General features: G+C 40.7%; 1 protein-coding gene across 3 annotated transcripts in view; it reads left to right on the top strand.

The window, feature by feature from the left end:
- ARHGAP26 (Rho GTPase activating protein 26) overlaps positions 1 to 17,159 on the top strand; it is a 443,705-nt gene that overhangs the window by 329,684 nt on the left and 96,862 nt on the right. For all 3 annotated transcript variants that reach the window (XM_044225350.1, XM_044225370.1, XM_044225360.1), the window contains exon 18: positions 7,749 to 7,908. In XM_044225350.1, the coding sequence (XP_044081285.1) occupies positions 7,749 to 7,908 (160 nt within the window). The remainder of the gene's footprint in view (positions 1 to 7,748; positions 7,909 to 17,159) is intronic.

Genomic DNA, 17,159 nt, shown 5'->3' with positions numbered 1-17,159 from the left:
TATTAGGTAATGCATGTAATAATGATAATCTTACCCTATGAATATTTTAAGGTCTTCATACCTTCTACATTAGCAATGTGGGCAAGAACTGTGTGGTTTGTTATATGCCTTCACTGTCAAGGTGAGCTGCTCTGGTTTACCCCAACAGCTATCCCCAGCTTGGCAAACTCTAAGACCCCAATAGGTTACAAGGACGTCTACACCAGACATTTAGTGCAGCTGAGCCTTGATACCCTTAGATGAAGGTGGCCTCGCAAAGTGTGTTCATGTCCCTTACCCCCCCAATATCTGATATGGACAAACCCTATCTAGGCCCTGGGGGTGTGGCATTGAGGGAGGTTACTGCCATCTCTTTTCTCTTGGAATCAGTGGGGGAGTCAGACAATGACAATTCCATAAATGATGACCTAATTCAGTAAGTGCCAAGAAGGAGAATTGAGGAATTAGCATTGTAATAAGATACCTGGCCTAGTACAGAGTGTCTGGAATGACCTCTCTGAGGAAGCAAGAGTGGTAAGTAGTAAAGAGCCAGATCAAGAGGGGCTGCAGAGCTTCCCTGGTGAAGAGATCAGCATGATAAAGGAAGGCTCCCAATCCTAAAGAGATTTTTAGCCCACAGATTGATGAGCAAAGGAGACATGGTGGCAAAGGGCCTAGAAATGTTAGGTGGGCCATTCCAGAATCTTGAAGGCCATGCCAGGGTTTCCATCTTGAAATCGAAAATAGTCAGAATTCTTTGGTGGGTTTTAAACAGGTAGAAGTGTTGCACTGGAGGAAACCAGAGTGGAAATAGAGCTGGTTGCACACTCTTTTCCTTTTGTGTGAAGAGTTCGTAGAACCAAATGTGCTTCTTGTAAGCAGGTAATGGAGTTGACATATATGAAACTGGGCAATACTTAACACCTTAGCAGTGAGGTTCACTTATCTGAAATACACTTTATACATTTCACTAAAAGCAGAGAAGACACAGGAAGTTATCACACAGCTTTGAGACCTTGGATAAAAGCAGTGCAGTCTGGATGGATGGACATATGGCCATAATTGTCTTTGGTGTTGGGTGGAGAAGGTGTGGTTGGGAAACTATCCTTCCAGCCACTCCTGTTTATTGTTTTGTTTTTTGGTTTTTGTTGTTGTTGTTGTTGTTTTCAATTTGCTCTTCTCTCTCAGTCTTACAGTGCTAATACTCTTTCATCATTAGGAAGAAGCTGTCTGTGCCAGCCAGCCACAAATAGAATGCCCTCAGATTTGAGGGGTCTTTCCCATGATTGTGTCAGGCATGCAGCCATTTTCACTGCAGGAAAGGAGAAGAAACAGTGGTTAGTCCAGTATCATTCTCAAAGGCATAAACACTTTATCTCCTAAGTTTTGGGGTTTTTTTTCCCCTTCTTCTAATTTTGTAATTTGAGTGATAAATGTAGGAACAGCATTTTTTTGTTGTTTTGTTACATTCACTACTTTACTTACCACAGGCTCAAATATGTTAACTTCTCTGTATATTCATTTTTGGTTGAGTTTTCTAAGGAAAAGCTTGCCTCTTTTAGCCTAGGCTGAACTGACCCTAAGTGGTGTGGGAATTACAAAGTGCCATGGTGAAGAGTATGGGCTTCCTCTCCTGGCTCTACCCTTTGTGGGCCTTGTAGCCTCAGGCAAATTACCTAACTTCCCAGCACCTTCATTTCATCATCTGTAAAATGGCAGCAGTAGCCTTACCTACCCACCTCAAATGGTTCTCTTAAAGATTATATCCACCATAAGCACTAACTGAATTGCTCAAAGCATTAAGTATGGCTTCTCGCTGGGTGACTATTCCTAGAAGGATGTTGACGGGTGAGCACGACCCCAGTCAGTACACAGAACAATTTATTTTAAACACTATTTCTGGAGCCAGCCATTGGGACAACCCAGCAAATCTATATTTATGTCTCTGATGGGTTTCCTTGGCACAGGCCTCCCCAGCACCATTTAGACTGGTCCAGTCTTACCAAGTCCTGGTGGTATCCAGGCCACACACACACACACACACACACACACACAGAGAATGACTGACTTACTAGGGAACTTGTAGCTACTGGGAGCAGGGATTCCCCTCACCACTCCTCATTATAGATTAAGGATGAATTTGAAGTTGTTGAAAGAAACCACATTACCTGTCCTGAAAATTAAATCTGACTTGTTGGCCACAAAAAAAGTATAGTTCCAAAGCTTCATCTCCAGCTCACCCTTCTCAGCCCCAGAGCTTAGAGCTTCTCTGCCTATGGATGTTAGTAGAGAGAAGAGTGATACTGATGATAGCTTCAGTGCCCACCCGCCCAACCACTTTCGGAATAGGTAACCCCGGGGCCTGCCTAGTCCTGCCTGCCTGTGTGCTCCAATGGATGTCCTTCAGATCATGATCCAGCCCCCAGTCCAGAGATGCTCATGACAGGAAGTAACAGTTGGTGTAGAAATATCCCATAGAATGACTGTGAACATAATCATTTAGAGGACCGAGCTCTGTGTGGCCTCCAGGCAGAGGAATGTCTGGAGCCAGGCTTTGCAGGGAGGTGAGCTTTGGATGAGGAGAACTTGCAAAGCAGGCCAGGGACAAAGCTGTGCTCCTAAAGGCCAAGTGAGCTTGGTGGGTTTGCTGTTGGCTGTAAGGCTCCCAGACTCTCATGCGAGAGAGTCTTGGAGGGAAGTGATGGAAAATAAGTAATACTATCTTCTGAACTTTTCTAAAGTTTTGATGTATTTTGTAATTTTTAAAAAGGAAGAAAGAAAAACAAAAGGATAATAAGAGAAGAAATACAAAGAGATGGGGTAACAGAAGTCCTGAAAATATAGGTGGAGGAGTGAGGGCTCTTTGCCCTAGGTAGAAGCAAGTCCTTCAAGGTTCCTGCACAGGATACCAAGTGACAGCACCAAACACTATGACTTTAAATTGGCAGTTGCTGCTACTTCTCCCATTATCATCACCACTGCCTTGACTGCCACCATGAACATCAGCAGCTCTTTTATTAAGCCATTATTTCAGGCCAAGAGATTTATTCACCTAATCTTACTTAATCAGCCTTAAAACTTGATGAGGTAGGTATTACTGCTCCTGTTTTACAGGTGAAAACACAGGTTTGGAAATGACAAGTGACTTGTCTGCTCTCTTCCAGCTGGGAATATCTGTCTGACTCCAACAACTATGCTTAACGTGCCTTACTGTGTCCTTTAGCCATTTTTTCCATATTTGTAAATTGGACATAATATTTGTACTCGATACCGGTAGAGTAGCATTTTTCAAATTTTAAGTCGTGATACACTAGTGGGGCGTGAAACTGATTGAGGATTGAATAGAATCAAAAATACCAATATTCATCACCCTTATTATTCCTGAAATTTTTGTTTCTGGTTTGTGTGTCTGTCTTTCTGTTTATGTATGCGTGTCCTAAGTGAAATATTACATAGGGAAATATGTTCCCTACCATGGGACATTGTCAGAAAGCTTTGTGTTTTTGAGATACCATGAAGGTCAAATAAACATAAAACGTTGTTGCAGAGTTCCTTCAAAACTCTAAAACACCCTTCAAGTGGAAATTAGGATCATTATGTAACCTTGGAACAGGAAGAACAGCATAGCAGGCAAGTGTCTCTGTGCTCTTATACCAGCCATGCAGTCCACTGCAAGGAGAACTAACCTGTCACCACATTGTGTCCAGTGGAGCCCAGGACTTAGCCTTGATACTCCTTCCTTGAAACAGCACTCCAGGCCTCAAGATGGAAGCTTGCAAATGCAGTAAAAATAAGCTTGTGTTTTGTTGGCGGACGTCAGGACCAGTCTGGTTAAAAAGCACTGCTTAGCACTTGCACAGTCCTGGCTCTCATTTAAACAACAGGAAAACAGATGTGATCCCTATGACAGCACAGGGGCACTGCATTACAAGGCCCAAAGGAGTTGACTTCTCTCTCTTCCTCTCATAACACTCTCCATCACCATCCTCATCTGGAAATGATTTACCTCCTTCCACCTCTCAAAGGTCATCAGACCAATCCAGAGTCCTCACCCATTTTTCTTTTCACAAAGGTGCAAGAGGACCCTCTGCCACGGCCATTTTCCTTGGAACGTGCTCTTTTCTCATTAATTGCATTTCATGAGGGAACTGCTGGGAACATGGGGTGCCAGTCCCCCAACAACTGCCCTGAAGGCATTCTCTTAAGGAGATGGCCTGCTTTTCAGCTTATTTAACAAACTCAGTGGTCACAAAAAAACCTGGGTCTTCCCCAGGTTGAAATCACATGTTTAACTGTGTTTCTGCAAGCTGTAAAGGAAGCTTGTAGAATTGGCAGTTTATGCAGAAGGCACCCATGGACAGAAAAGTTCATGTGAACCTAAGGATCTGAAAGGCATGTCAAAGACTCCTTCAGTGGAATGTGCAATGCACAAGAAACTTTTGTTTCTTGTCAAGACTCAACATGACACTCTGGACTACGTGAGGAAGAACTCAAGCAGCTCAATTACCAACCTAGAAAACAGGCCTCAGTGTTTTACAGACCTCACTAATGAATGAATCCCATGGCCTCTGCTGGACCAGCCTTCCCAGTGCTCTGCCAGCCTGCCTCCCACACATCTGCAAATTTGTCAAGTTATAATGGATGGCTGGTGCCAGTAGAGGCTGAAGTCTATGCCTCTCTCCCCAGGATACATGGAGATCTCAGGCCATTAATAATTCATTCTAGAGTAATGAACATAGCCATATGAACTTGTGAGCAGTAATAATCAAGTGACAGATCAATTTATTACTTCAGTATGCCAAAAGATAATGGTAGTTAGTTATAAAAGTTACGACTTTCCTCCCTAAAAAGTTTCATAAGCCTTAGATCAATGTGTTTTTTAGGTTCTAAAATAAAATGGATCATTAAAAAGGAAATGAATTATGTTGGGTAGTGGCCTCAAGCCTTGTTATATTCAGAGTTGCTTATCTAGAATCACTGTACCTTTTTTCCCAGTGCCTTTGAGCATTGGGGCCTGCAAATTAGAGTAATTGTTATTCATTAATTAAATCTAAGAAATGAAGCACAGCTCCAGACTTTGAAAAGGGAGGTTGGAATAGTTGAGATATATTTGCCCCCCAAAATCATCAATAATAATTGAAGGTTTTATGAGTAAGTGGCTGAATTGGGAACAGTTGTTTTATGCCTACCCAAATACATTCCATTTAACACCTCATGAACATTTGTTGGACCTCTCCTGGACTAGACACTGTGCTCAGTGCTAGTATTACCACCTAAATTCAGCGCAGTCTCTATCCTAAGGCAGTGGTAGAGACATTACTAACATGTAATAAAGGTAATACTTCTGGCTCCATTGAGAGCTGGAGGATTGGAGAAAGACTGAACAGAGACTTCAGAAAGGAGGGGGCCATTTGAGAAGAGTAAGAGAACATTCTAGGCAGTGGAGTGACAAAGGCAGATAGGTGGGAAAGTGGGAAAAGGATGGATAGTAAATTACTATAATAATAATCACTGTGTTTCCCCCACATTAATATTTAATCTGTGCAACCCCCTCATGAAGTAGAGATATTATTCACCTTCCCTCCCCTTCAAAGATGAGCCCAAAGCTTAGACATTGAATCATTTGTCCAGAGACCCAGAGTTGGGAGGTGACAGAGGAGGGCTTAGGGGTGAGTTGGGAAAAGGTGTATTACTTCAATAGAGTCTGGGCTTTACATTAAAGACAATGGAGCCCATCAAGTGTTTATAATCATTATCAGAATAGTCAAACATTAGCAGCATTGCTAAACACTTTATACACGCTGTGTCATTGTGTTGTCTCCCAACAACCCAGTAAGGTTTGAGGCCATTGTAGTTTTCAGCAGAGGAATGACTTAATCAAAGTTGCATTATAAGCAAACTGGTGGTGGCAGTCAGGATAAAGCCGACCCTAGAGATGCTAGTCAAGAGATCCTAGTTAGGAGGCTGTGGGTTTAGTCAGATGTAGTGTTGATGATAAAAAGTGATCATCATCCAAACCATATGTTTTTATATTGGTCTCCAATTTAAAAGTACTTTCATACATAAATAGCTTGTTGACTCATTTACACAAGAGACTTTTGTGGCGGGCAGGGTAAGTCTAATGACTTTGCTCATTTGGGAGGGGGAAGTATAAGGGCACAGAATTTACTTCCTGCACATAGGAGTCCCTGATGAAAGGAGTGATGTTACTAGCAGCCTGTAAATAGGCATACTTGCTAATCGATTGAGTTACAGAACCAAAGTCTTTCTCCCTTGATGGGTAAGAACTTGGCCCTTTGCGTAATGCTTTCAGAAACATGATACAGCTCTGGGTAGATGGGAAGCTATGTAAGTAAATCAAGACATTCCACCAAGACTCAAAAAATGTTTGCAAAATATTTTTATGTGGACCAGAAATAGGCCAGTACATCAGTGACAGCTCTACTTGCTTAGCAGTCAAAAAACAAATTCTCTTAGTACCTGGCTGGTTCCACGGTTAAAATTTGACAGACCTAACTACTCCCTGCCCCTTTCAGTGGAGACAGTTTTTATGGCATTAGACTTTTAGCCCTAGAAAATTATAGAAAGGTCTATATCTGTTGATAAAATTGGTTGGTGTAGTAATTTCAGTGAAGTCTCAGTTTCACAACCAGCACTTAAGGCAGTAGAATGTCTTCTCCTCCTACAAAATAGAAGTATTCAAGAGAAACAGTACAGGCATTTATAGAATTGTGTGAAAAAATACTCTCTATAAATAGCACCAAATGCTAGGGAGGTATGTCTGTGCAAACTGCTATCTCTGTCCAATTTCTCTCTAGTCTCTAGTAATGAATAGTTTCCTTTTTCTAACAGGTGATTTAGGGAAGACCCTAATATTTTCTTAACAATACTAAATTGGGCTTAACTTTTAACTTATTTGTTGTCAGTAGATTATTTGTATATTTTTAAACACAGAGCCCACAAATGAACAATTGAGTTTTATGGCTAGGTCATAGTGGTCAGGTTTGGAGTTCTTACTTAAGTTTTGAGTAGTATTTACCCAAAAATACGTGTATGTATTTAGCAGATTACTTAGATATAGCTACTTCTGACCCTAAATGTTCCTCAGACTTTGAGAATAAGTGACAGTATAAACACAGCCATACACATAGATACACGGAAGTGCATTTTTATTTGTTTATGACACATGTTTCCCTTAATGTAAGCCACATGTTTAATGCAATGGGGTTTAATACTCTGGGCCTAAAGTGCTGAATTTCCTAAGATCTTTTCATCTTAAAAAGTAGGTCTGTTTCATGCCTGTATTCACAAATGTGCTAAAGCTATCAAGAGTTTTTATATTTGCATTAGAGAAAATGCTAAAGATCACAATGGTTTAACCAGCAGCAAAGTATAAAAGTCATAACTAAGAGAGATGAGCACTTAGCTGGATTTGCAGAGCAGGTATTCAGATGTGCAAACTTTCACATTTTGGAGGGCAGCTGCTTTGGTTGGTTGGTTGGTGGTTGGTTGGTAGGCAAAACAAAATTGGGTAAAGGAGTGTCATGTCCTGAAAGAGCAAAATAGCTGAGTACTGAAGATTTTTGAAAACTGGAGGACAAAAAATACAAGTAGAGAAGTCTCTCCTTGGACTCGAAGACATCTTAAGATGTCCCACAGTCTGGCTCCTATCAGATGAGGATTCTGAAGATAGGGAAGGCACGGGGAAGTCAGCTATCTATTTGTACTGTCTTTCTCTCATCTGTGCCTTTTCTTTTCCTTCCTCCCAGTGTTGCTAACAACCACAAGCAGAATTTGATGACAGTGGCAAACCTTGGCGTGGTGTTTGGACCCACCCTGCTGCGTCCTCAGGAAGAAACAGTAGCAGCCATCATGGACATCAAGTTTCAGAATATTGTTATTGAGATCCTAATAGAAAATCATGAAAAGGTAATATATCACTGGTTACTGTGAGTGAAGAATTTTCCTTGGGGGAAAGCTGAGTTGGAAATGGCATTCAGGTTGGTGCAGGTTCCTATTGCTAATGCCTCTTACACCATGAAGCTGCTGCTGATGGTTGGCGATGTTGGTGATGGTCATCATCTTGTCATGGCAACAGGTACCAAATGGAGAGTAGGACAGCAGTGGTGGTTATGGTAATGATAGTGGTGGGCAACATTGGTTGAGCATTTCTTCTGCACTGAGCACTGTGCTAAGTGCTTTATATGGGTTGTAATTGTATCCTCGTAATAATCCAATGAAGGAGGGACTCTGACGAGCTTCCTTTAGAAAATGCCCCTTACTCATTTTTTACATGGTTGTCTTCTCATGAATTTGAGTTTTTTTCCCTTAATATTAGGGAGAGTAAACTTTTTATTACCTATAGTGCAAATATTTTTCCTTATCTGTAGTTTACCCTCCCATTCTCTAAATGGTGTAAGTTTTTCATACTGTGTGTATGTCGGGGGGAGTTTGTCTTTTCTTTTAGGGCACTGGAGTTTCTTGTCCTTCTTAAAATGATCTCCCTCGTCTCACATAATAAAGTATATCAACACAGAGCTGCCCTTACAAAACTTGGGTGGAGGCCATGAATTTTTATACATCTGTCCCACCTTAGTTTCTAGTAGCACATCCTTAAGAAGTCTCTCAGAACTTATAGGGTTCCCTAAAACACCATTTGACAGCCACAGTGCTGGGACATAATAAAAAGTAATTTTAAAATGTTGTCCATCCTAATTGAAAACTCTACCTAGAATGGTGATTTCACTGTGCTAGATAACCTGCAAACTGAATCTGTAATCAGACCACTTTTTATCACTTGTCTGCACTGAAAATACTCTAACATAAGCCATCATCATCTCTTGTCTCGATCTCAAGCCATCATCATCTCTTGTCTCGATAACACAACAGCATCCTAATTCCCTTCTCCTACCCTTGGCCAATTTTTTTTTAAAGATTTTATTCATTTATTTGTCAGAAAGAGAGGGAGAGAGAGAGCACAAGCAGGGGGAGCAGCAGGCAGAGAGAGAAGCAGGCTCCTGGTTGAGCAAGGAGCCTGATGTGGGGCTTGATCCCAGGACCTTGAGATCCTGACCTGAGCCTAAGGCAGATGCTTAACCAACTGAGCCACCTAAGCACCCCTTGCCCTGTCTATTTTGATAACAGCCACCAGAGTGGAATTTTTAAAGTACTAAATCAAATTATATAATTTGTCTGCTAAGAACTTTCCGTGGCTTCCTGTTTCAGGGCGTGGAAGTCAGAGCCCTTACAAGAACCTGGAAGGTCCTACCCAGGCTCTGCTCTTGCCTCTGTTACTTACCTCATCTCATCTATGGCCTGCTATTTTACTTTACTCTTGTGGCTGCTTTGACTGCTTGCTGTTCTTACACATTGCAGCATGCCCACCTCAAGGCTTTTGCAGTTTTTCTTCCCAGTACTTGGAATAGTCTTCCTCCGTGTAACTTAAGAGCATACTTCCTCACCTCTTTTAGGCCTTCTAAGTGAGGCCTATGTAGACCTCTCTATTTATTTATTATTATTATTTTTTTTTATGTTAGTCACCATACAGTACATCATTAGTTTTTGATGTAGTGTTCCATGATTCATTGTTTGCGCATAACACCCAGTGCTCCATGCAATACATGCCCTCCTTAATACCTGTCACCGGGCTAACCCATCCCCCACCCCCTTCCCCTCTAAAACCCTCAGTTTGTTTTTCAGAGTCCATAGTCTCTCATGGTTCACTTTTGGGTTTTCCGCATAAAGTATCATAGCCTCACTCAAAAAAATAGAAAAATCCAAAATACGCAAACTATCTTTATACCTTAAAGAACTGGAGAATCAACAACAAATTAAGTTTAACCCATGCAAGAGAAGGGAAATAATTAAGATTAGAGCAAAGAAATCAGTGATTAGAAACCAGAAATACTGTAGAATACATCAACGAAACTCGAAACTGGTTCTTTGAAAAAATTAATAAGATCAATAAACCACTGACCAGACTTATCCAAAAGAAAAGAGAAATGACCCAAATTAATAAAATAATGAATGAAAGGAGAGGGATCATGACTAACAACAAGGAAATGGAAAAAGTCATTACAAATTTTTATTAACAGCTATATGCCAATAAATTAAGCAACCTGGAAGAAATGGTTGCATTCCTGGAAACCTATAAACCAAGACTGAAACAGGAAGAAATTGACAACCTGAGTAGACCAATAACCAGTAACAAGATTGAAGCAGTGATCAAAAACCTCCCTAAAAACAAGAGTCCAAAACCTCTCTATTTAAAATTGCATATAGTTCCAACTCCAGCATTCCCCTTCTCCCTGATACTGTTTTATCTCTCCATAACACTTCATGCTTCCTAGTATAGCACGAATAATTTGCCTAGTGATTAAATATGTTGCCTTTCTGACCTCTATTTGGATATATGCTTCTTTCTTTGGATATATCCACTTGGATATATGCAGGACTTGTGTCTGTTTTGTTCACTGCTTTGTCCCCAGGTCCTCAGTAGGCACTCAGTACGTATATGTTGAACAAATGGGCTCCTGTGGTATCTGGCCTCCAGAATGGCTCCAAGTGACCCTTGTCTCCTGGTATCTGCTGCTCTGTGTGTTCCCCTCTCTGAGTAGGGGATCCCAGTATTGATCCCAATGTGATTAATAGGAAATTGCAAAACTAATGGAGAGAGAGCAAATAAGAACTTGGGGCATTTGCTTTGACTTCTGGACTTGCTCACTCTGGGGGAGGCAAGCCACCACGTTGTAATGACAGTCATGCAACCCTGTGGGGCAAAAGTGCAGCTTCCTACCAATAAGCAGACCAATTGGGCCACTATGTGAGTGAACCACTTTGGATATCAATCATTTAGTCCTGTTCACTCCTTCAGATGATGCAGCCCCAACTGTACATGTGTACAAACTCGTAAGAAATCAGTGAGCTCAGCCCCTCCTGAATTCCTGACTCATAAAACCTGGGAGAGATGCTAAATGCTTTAAGCCACTAAGTTTTTGAGGTAATTTGCTGTGGAGCATTAATTACTACTAAAGAAGCTCTGAGGGTTTTAAAAAAAAAAATTTAAAAAAAGAAGCTCTGAGGGCACCTGGGTGGCTCAGTTGGTTAAGCAACTGCCTTCGGCTCAGGTCACGGTCCCGGAGTCCTGGGATTGAGTCCCACCTCAGGCTCCCAGCTCCATGGGGAGTCTGCTTCTCCCTCTGACCTTCTCGCCTCTCATGCTCTCTCTCACTGTCTCTCTCTCAAATAAATAAATAAATAAAATCTTTAAAAAAAAAAAAAAAAGAAGAAGAAGCTCTGAATATAACTTTCCCAAAGTAACAAGTATCCTGCAAAGTTGTTTAGGGCATGGCCCCCTTTTACATGGTTAATAAAGAGATAGGAAATAAAATGATTTGTTTGAAGAAATTATCTTTTCTCTATTCCAAAATTTGGACCTCCATCTAACCACCTCCCTCAGATATAATTAAATCAGGTATAGGTAAACTTTATGTGATATATGAGAACCTGTGAAAAAGGAATATAATTGAATAGCAGTTAAAAATGTTTTCTACAGAGAAACCATCTGGATTCAAATCTGTCACCTCTTTCTAGTTATGTGACCATGAGCAGATTACCTAAGCTCTCTGTGCTCATAAAAGTACTTTCAGTACAGTCTAACTGCTGGAAAAAATAACCCCCAAATATCAGTGACTCAGGAGGATAGAAGTTTGTCTCTTGGTCACAAAAGAGTTCTCTGTGGGTATTACAAAGGTGGTAATAAAGCAATCCAGGTGCCTTCCATCTGGTGGCTCCACCCTCTGCTCTGCAGATCTCTGCAGTCAACTAGTTGGGGGGGAAATGAGGGAGTCTGTAAGACTGGGAAAGATTGTATGGACTAAGCACAGAGGAGGCTTTCCCTATTTTCTTCCATATTCCATCAGTCAGAAGTCAGTCCCATGATGACATCTAACTGTAAGGAAGGCTGGGAAAGCAAGCTAACTATGTGCTCAGAGCTAGGGGAAGAGAGTTTGATGATCAATTAGCCAGTTTGCCACATTCCTTCAATTGGTTTTCTCTGAGGATTAAATAAGGTACAATATGTAAAGGACTTAGCCAAGAATCTGGCATGAAGTAAGGTTTAATAACTAAACCATTGTTTTTAGCAGTCTTAACAAAGGGCCCAGAAAATAGAGCTCAAGTTTGTTTTTGAATGTCACATGTCATCCCTCCCAAAATAATACTTTTTGTAATTTGATATTTTCTTGAATAAAATATTAAATGTTGAGATAGATATGCAAAAAATGAGCCATGTAATTATGTTCCATCTCCCCAAATGGGCCATATTTAAGCCTATAATAGGCAGTGTCCAATGATTTTTGAACTTGCGGCTCTTTTTGGTGTCTTTGGGCTTTCAAAGCCAGCAAGCAAATTCAAAAGTAGCATGAAAGAAAAAAGGACCAGAAAGTTCTAATAACAATATTGAAACTTGTGTAAACAAGGAGCCATCCTGCCCAGGACACAAAATGCAGAAATAAGAAATGAAATATGAAGTGCATGGCCAGGCCTATAAGTATATAGGCAAAAACTGGTTGGAAAATACTCATCTGGTTTGGTGGGTTATAAATCATGTTACTCTCTGCTGTGTATTTGTTAAGGTACATACAGTATTAAGAGTATTATAGTGCTTCATTATATGTTCCTTTTCATTAGTCTATGTCAGAGAGTGGATGAATCACATTTAGGGTTTATGTTCCTGTGGAAGCCAATGATGAAAGAATATGAGTGAAAACATTTCTGGGATGAAGACAGTCCCAGAGTGCCTGCCCCCAATTCTGAAGGAGCTAGTGTACCACCTTGATAGAGGTTTTTAATCTGGGGTCCATGATGGGCCAATGTTTGCAAGACCTAGATACGTACATTCTTCTGGGACAACGTCCTTCATATTCATCAGGTTTGTCTTTCTGGTAAAAACAATTTAGGGTAAGGCAACTAGACTCCTTTTTTAAATATAGCTTTAGGTCTGGTATAAAATGAGCAGTTCCTACCTTAGGCTTCTACCTTAGGCTTAGCCTCTGAAGTTCGCCTAGTAGGAATCCTAAGCACCCATGGCCATCCTGTGGCCCCTGCCTTTCTGGAGACAATGCTTTAGATAAATTTCTCCCAATAGAACTGAACTGTGGTCATCAAATCCAGAGCTTTCCTAATGTCCTCAGATGAATATTGTCAGAGACATGTTCTTTAAAATTCACATTATTAAGATCTTAGTTAATATTTAATGGGCATTCCCTTAGACTTGTCTGTAATTCTCTAGATATATGAACACACATACAGAAATGTCCATGAGTGACTACTTCTCTAACTTTAGTGTTACAAGTTGGACAAAATTCTGAAACCTCACTTGAAGAAATGCTTTCCAACAGCATCTTTTCGTCCTGTCTGCCAACAAGAAGCACACGATAGTATATGCCCTCTTCCTTGAAACAAGCCTGAATACAGGTCTTAAGGCTATGTCCCCCTGCAATGACTGGTATAATAGTCTCTCAGGTTGTTAAGAACATTTCATGGAAGGTGTTTACTTGTTCCCTTGGAATAAAATTAAGTAATAGAACTACAGTAATAGTAGATAGAAGTAATAGATATAGTACTGAAAGAGGGTATAGCAGCCCAGGCATCTAGCAACTGGAGCCACTCAGAGACAGAGAGAGAAAACCATAAAATGCCTGTTGTAGTTAAATCTGTTTCTGCATAACAGATCATCTCCAATCCTAGTGACTTAAAACAGCAAGGAATTTTTTTTTTCCTTTCAATTCTGTGGGTCAGATATTTGGGGAGGGCTCCTGTGTCTCCCATGTGGTATCTGCTGGGGTGGTTTGGCTGCAGCTGGGTGTTCCAAGACAGCCTTGGTCTGCATGTACTAGCTTTCGGCTGGGACACCTTGATCCTCTTCTCTATGGCCTCTCTATCTCCATGTGAGTCTTTGTCACTTGATAGTCTGGGCCAGATTTCCAAGGGGGCAAACACAGAAGCCACAAAGCCTCCTAAGACTTCAGCCTGGAATAGACCAGAGTATTGGCTTTAGCACATTCTATTGGTCAAAGCAAGTCACCAGGCTTGTTTTTTCTCTCCGGGGTGGGAAAGAGACCGCACCTTTGTCTGAGAAAAGCCGTGTACACCTAGAGGCACAGGAGCAGTTGTGAGCTGCCATCTGTGCAGGTGTTCTGCCATAAGGGTTCCCTCCCAATGCCTGGCAGGTTTGCTTGTAGTTCCTGTTGGAAAAGGCATTGCTTTCTTTTTTTTTTAAATTTTATTTATTTATATGACAGAGGGAGGCACAGTGAGAAAGGGAATCTAAGCAGGGGGAGTGGTAGAAGGAGAGAAGCAGGCTTCCTGCTGAGCAGGGAGCCTGATGTGGGGCTCAATCCCAGGACCTTGAGATCATTACCTGAGCCGAAGGCAGATGCTTAATGACTGAGCCACCCAGGCGCCCCAAGACATTGCTTTCTCATGAGAGGCTTGTGCTAAACATAGGCAGTTCCTCAGTATTTCTTACGGAAGGCACTCTTCTCAACATTGCCATTTTTTTACACAGCCAGGGGACATCAGACATTTGGTGATACTGACAAGTCAGTCCTCAAATACCCTTTGAAAGATTCAGTATGGAGAACTAACTCATCAATGTCTATAACTGGAAACACATCTTTGTCGTTAAAATTGACATTTAAAAGAGGGGGATAAGGAATGTCTGCTAGCCAGAAAATTCAGTTTCTTTTACCTGATGAAACATCCCTTTTCAAAGAAAAATTAATAAAAAGAGAGAGAGAAGGAGAAAGGTTTCTGTGTTTGAACTGGCTAAAGCATATGGCCAGAAACTCTTGTCCTTTGCCTCCCATGGCAGACCTGGTGAGAAGAGTGATGTTTGAAACAGTTGTAGGTGGTAAATATCCCACAGTAAGTGGAGGCAGAGAGGAAAAAACCAGAAGATAGGGATTATGTTTGGGGGCTGGTGGGGCTCTTCCTTTTTCCACGTTTGGTAATACATATTGGTTGACTTACTCTGTTGATGGAAATGGATCTTTGTAAAGTACATAGTTTAGATGTAATAACGGCAGTAGTAGTTAACCTTTATTGTAGTTTCTTATCCACAATATACTGTCCTAAGCAGCTTCATATCCATCATATCATTTAATTTTTATAAGGTCACTATTTTTGCCTCTTGTTTACAAATCATGAACCTGAAGTGCAAAGAGTTTAAGAAACAGTCTTCAGGAAAGAACTAGGTCGGAACTGCTTTCACAACCCAAGCTACTGAAATCTGTTCTAGTTTATCTCTGTGCCATGCATTTATTGAGCATCTACTACTGGCTGAAAAGAAGTAAGATGGGACCTTTTTCCCAAGGCCCTCTGATTTTATCAGGATATGTCTAAGCATGATACAGCGTGCTTAGTGACATCCAGTAAGACAAGTCAAGTGTATGGCATCACTGAGGAGAAATCACTTAATTCTGCTTGTACCAGGTTCAGACAAATCAAGACATTTCTAGGCAGAAAAAGAGTTGAGACTTGAGTGACAGCCTTCCAGGGATTAATTAATTTATGTGTATCAAAATGACATGGTTGTGAAAGAACGTGGGTTATGTGTTAGCAAATGGTGGGAGATGCTACCACACAGTTGTCTTTAGCCCATTGTCAGGGACATGGAAAGCTATGGAAAAGGGTTTGCATTTACTCCTGAAAAATGGGAGCATTCAAGTTTCCAAATTTAAAGGGATGAAATGATTATATCATCACTTTAGTAAGACATCCCTGGAAGCTGAACCAAATTGTACTCTGATTATTGATATCACAACCATTGTTAAATAAAGCACAAAAATCATAGAGTTGACTGTACTGTTGTAAACTTGTGACTTTATATATAAAAAAAAAAGTCTCAGTGTCATTTTTGACTTACGGCTTTTACTTTTCACAGGGTAGAATAAGATCCTAAAGGCTTTTATTTGGTTCTTCTTGCCAGACTTTTAAAAGGAAATTCTAATTTATGGCATCATTTCCCTTCAGTGACTCCATACCTTTGGTTCTTGGATTAAGTGAGACCTAGAGAAGAAAAGTCTTAAGAGACTGGCTTTTTTTTTTTTTAAGATTGTAGTCAGATATCAAAGGGGAAAGATTTTAAGACTTTAGTTGTTTCCATGCTTGTTTTAAGGTAACAATGCATTATATAAAATTACCATTTCTGTATGGAGACACAATCTTTGCCTAGCTCATAGCTTATCACTCTGAGCCTTGAAACGTCAAGCAGGCCAATATTAGGGTTATAGTGGAAGTTACCAAAATTTATATGCTTCTAATTAAAACAAAAAAGAATGTTGAGTGCTATCATTGTCTAAGATTCCCCAACACCCAGGAATTTTGCTACTTAAAATAGTTACCTTTTATTTTTTTGGTTAAAGGTTACCTTGCCAGTAACTTTGAAAATTTTAGATCTTTGGGAAAGAACAACCAGACCAAGGAAACAGACTACCTTTTTTTCTAAGATTTTATTTTATTTATTTGACACAGAGAGAGAGGTCACAAGTAGGCAGAGAGGCAGGCAGAGAGAGAGAGGGAAGCAGGCTCCCTGCTGAGCAGAGAGCCTGATGCAGTCCTCTGTCCAAGAACCCAAAGATCATGATCTGAGCCGAAAGCAGAGGCTTAACCCATTGAGCCACTCAGCGCCCCCATACTACTTTCTTTTTATAGTTTCAGTTGAATGTAAAATCTCAGATTAATAACGTATATACGCATGAGTTTTATCTTCCTATTAAATTCCAAACATTGTGTAATGGTCCATAATTCTTTTGGCTGTGGCACTCAAAAGGGTTTTTGTTTTTGTTTTAAGATTTTATTTATTTATTTATTTATTTATTTATCGGGGAGAAAGAAAGAGAGCACAAGCAGGGGGAACAGCAAGCAGAGGAGAAGCAGGCTCTCCACTGAGCAAGAATCCTGATTTGGGACTCAATCCCAGGACTCGGGGATCATGACCTGAGCTGAAAATAGGTGTTTAACTGACTGAGTCATGCACATGTCCCTCCAAAGGTTTCTGCACATGAAGCAGAGTGTGAATGTACTCATGTGCCTAAGCACCACATGCTTTTATCACCATTGCCCCTTTTTATGCCTGTTGTTCTTTTACAAAAGAAAGCATCATAATTCCTTTCCCA

Source organism: Neovison vison, chromosome 1 (assembly GCF_020171115.1).
Source record: "Neovison vison isolate M4711 chromosome 1, ASM_NN_V1, whole genome shotgun sequence".
Lineage (NCBI taxonomy): Eukaryota > Metazoa > Chordata > Mammalia > Carnivora > Mustelidae > Neogale > Neogale vison.
This window is presented reverse-complemented; position numbering and strand designations above follow the sequence as displayed.